This window comes from Borostomias antarcticus (genome assembly GCF_949987555.1).
Source record: "Borostomias antarcticus genome assembly, chromosome: 3".
NCBI classification, from domain to species: Eukaryota; Metazoa; Chordata; class Actinopteri; order Stomiiformes; family Stomiidae; genus Borostomias; species Borostomias antarcticus.
In genome coordinates, this window is record NC_140236.1 from 15,663,701 (window position 1) to 15,666,737 (window position 3,037).

Sequence of the window (3,037 nt, forward strand, 5' to 3'; positions counted from 1 at the left end):
AACATGTCGCTCTCTCCTCAGCTCAGCCCAATGGTCTCTGATGGTTCTGTCTGGCCAGCCCTTAGGTGGAGAAACACCTGATCATCAATATAGGCAGGCACACGTAAGTACAAATGCACATACGTTTCCATAGACGGGATAAACAAATGGGAATATTGATATTGAGTTAGCGGTAGACATGTGAGATTCATAAGACGCATCACTGACGCCAGTGACGCCACAATATCAGGGAAATTGAGCAATTGCTTCCCTGTAGTGCAAACTTGCAAGATTCGCTCAGTTATTAACCCTTCTTGCGTTTTTTGTTGTTGGTTTTCTCTCTCCTCCTTCCTCTCTGTGCAGTTCTCCTGTGTGCTGAGCCGCTATCCCATGTATTGCCACTGCTGACAGGGTAGAGCTCAGCCCCATGCAGAAGTGAGTGATGAGGAGAGGGAAGATCATTTTCCCGTTTTTTTTCCCTCCAGTTTTAGGAACCGTCTCAAAAATGTGTTCCCCACTTTTATGCCTTTAAATCAGGGTTGGAGTATTCCAGGTGTGTGGCCATGAACACCAGTAGAGGAGGGAACCAAGTGTCTCATTCTCTCTCCACAGTTGTGTGGTTGTAACCCCCCACTAGCTACATATTCATTCAATCTTTATTTAACCTCGTGAATCAATTGAGAGTAAGCTCTCATTTACAATGACGTATAATCACTCTATATTTGAACTTGTACTACAGGTGAGATAATCCTTTTTAATGGTCTCTCTCATTGCTGTGCAAGACTTGGGTGTTCTCCTGCTCTGAGTGCCCATTCTCCTATACCTCCCAGATCTACCTCCACAAGCACATCAAGAGGAGCCATGACAACCTCTGTCTCTGCTGAGGAACACACAGAGCATTATGAAGTAGCCAGTGCCTTGGCGAAGGTGTTTGAGCAGCAGTCATCAATGGATTAACTCCCAAGACACAAGGAAGAGACAGCGCAACACACGCTATGACTCCAGTGACGAAGGTAATATAATAAAGTGCATTCAACAGTCCCAAAAGAGTACTACTTGAGTTGACTAATCTGAGCTAATTTACCTCTACTATATGTTCCAGTGCCCAGGCAGCCGGTCGGCAGAACTCAGACCAGACCAGCTATGCCAGGTGCCAGAGCCGGAAGGCCTGCTCTGCCAGTTATCAATGCAGGTATCCATGCATGTTTGTGTTGGTGAAATGTCTATGCATATTTGCACACTTACAGTTAACTCAGGAATGTCTGAAGACTAATGTACTCAGTTCACTAATTCGCTCATCTCACATCTCACTACTCGGCAGTAGATGTTCATCGCCCGGGTCCTTTGAGCCAAGGCGCTGTGAGCCCAGGCCCTTCAGCCCTTCAGACGTCCAGGCACGAGCAGCATGCATCAGCGATTAGCACCCCGGCTAGACCAGGTCAGGGTCTGACATGTCTCATGTCGAGTTGATTCTTCCCCTTATGCCAGAATCACTACGCCGCCAGCACCATAGTTTCCTGCTCATCCCTTTATCCTCTGGTTTTCAGGTAGTTCTCTGATGCCATCGCCTGTGAGACCAACAGCTCCAGCAGGGTTGCCATCAAGCTCTGCAGATGCTGGTACGCTGAATTTTGTGAACTACTTCATGCTGCATGTAGGGATATACTTTGAGCTGAATATCCATTATGGGACCGTACAATTACTTATAGCCACATCTGTGTTTAATATCCAGACTTCCAGAGGATGATGTGTCAGCAGTTCTCCAGCATCATGCAGAGTCTGAGGGAGATGGCACAGACAATGATGAGGCTGGAGCAGAGACTGGAGCAGAGACTGTCCGGCGAGTCTGCAGACAGCTATCGGGGAGCAGTACTGGATGACCTGCACCCTGCTAAAACGGAGGAGGAGCTGCTGGTCTTGGAGGAGCAGCTGAAGGACAAGGATCATCAAAGGAAGATGGTGAGTAACTTCAAGGCAGAACTTTGTTCCTTATTTTTGCAGAGAAGTGTTAAGGAAATGTAAAAGTAAAGGATTGTCTTTATGTTTTGCAGACACGATATCTGAGTTCCATTGGCGGCAAAGATCTGCCAGATGTGGTCTGGCGGGTGCTGTCAGCCATTGCCATACACAGAGTGTGGTGTGTCTACAGCGTCCATGGGAAGAGGGGGAAGAAGCCTCTGAAGAATATGACCCTCTACAATGTCATATTACGTAAGGGATTGTTCATATTTTCGCAAAATAATACATTGTCTTTGCTTCATGCCATGTGCATTGAAACCATTCCCTTTTTGGTTAAAAGGTGCAGTTATGGCCTGTAAGCCAAGCACCACTGTGACGGAGGTGTCTGCCCAGCTGCAGGAGATGCTGAAACATGCCCCTGCTCGATGCAAAAAGGTATGTGATGTCAGGCAGTTAATTTTCTCGTATCCAGTGACATGGCACGCTTCCAATGAACGTATGCGACTTGCTTTTACAGCCATTTCATTATGTCCTTAGGCATCTGCTCCAGCCCAGCTGACCTCCCCAGCCCAGCCCCTGACCGCAGCTCCAGCCCTGACCACAGTGGAGTATTCAGATGAGGATGACCTCTTCTGCCCAGACCCTCGATTCAGATGTGGGTGACCCCCAGCCCGTCTCCCTAAACCTGCCTTTCCAGCCTGCCAGGATGGATGCCTTTTTTGTAAATAGTTTTTGTAAATTTTAACCTTTTTTGTGTGGGATACAACGGTCTGTTCCCGGTCTGCCTGCCACAGAATGCGCACTGTTTCATTTTTGTTTTTAGAACTTTTGCAATTGTCAGATAATGGGTTGCTAGCCAGAGCTTGTACATGCTTTTTTTTGCTTTTCTGGCTATGCGTAAAGTGACAGACCGTAAACCTCATCCTTGTAAATATGTATAGCCTACTTATAATTTGTAATGTACTTTGTGTAATAAAATGTTCTAAACTGTTCAGTCTTATATTGGTTTGTATCATAATGCTTGCTGCTATATCCCCATATAGCATTAATTCGTTTTTGTACTGGTAAATGCTAAATATAGCCAGTGGTACTGCAAGTG

General features: G+C 46.4%; 1 protein-coding gene across 2 annotated transcripts; it reads left to right on the forward strand.

Annotated features, from left to right (window-relative positions):
• Positions 1-815: 815 nt before the first annotated feature.
• On the forward strand, positions 816-2,734 carry LOC311307071 (uncharacterized protein). Of its 2 annotated transcripts, none has more exons than XM_084435822.1 (8): positions 816-992; positions 1,082-1,171; positions 1,301-1,417; positions 1,527-1,598; positions 1,712-1,938; positions 2,031-2,190; positions 2,279-2,373; positions 2,476-2,734. In XM_084435822.1, exons 2-8 carry the CDS (start codon positions 1,123-1,125, stop codon positions 2,599-2,601), a joined length of 846 nt encoding a protein of 281 aa, XP_084291948.1. In that variant the 5' UTR covers positions 816-992; positions 1,082-1,122; the 3' UTR covers positions 2,602-2,734. The 2 variants fall into 2 exon arrangements, with proteins under 2 accessions (XP_084291948.1, XP_084291949.1); XM_084435823.1 differs by having other exon boundaries at positions 1,304-1,417.
• The last annotated feature ends 303 nt before the right edge of the window (positions 2,735-3,037 follow it).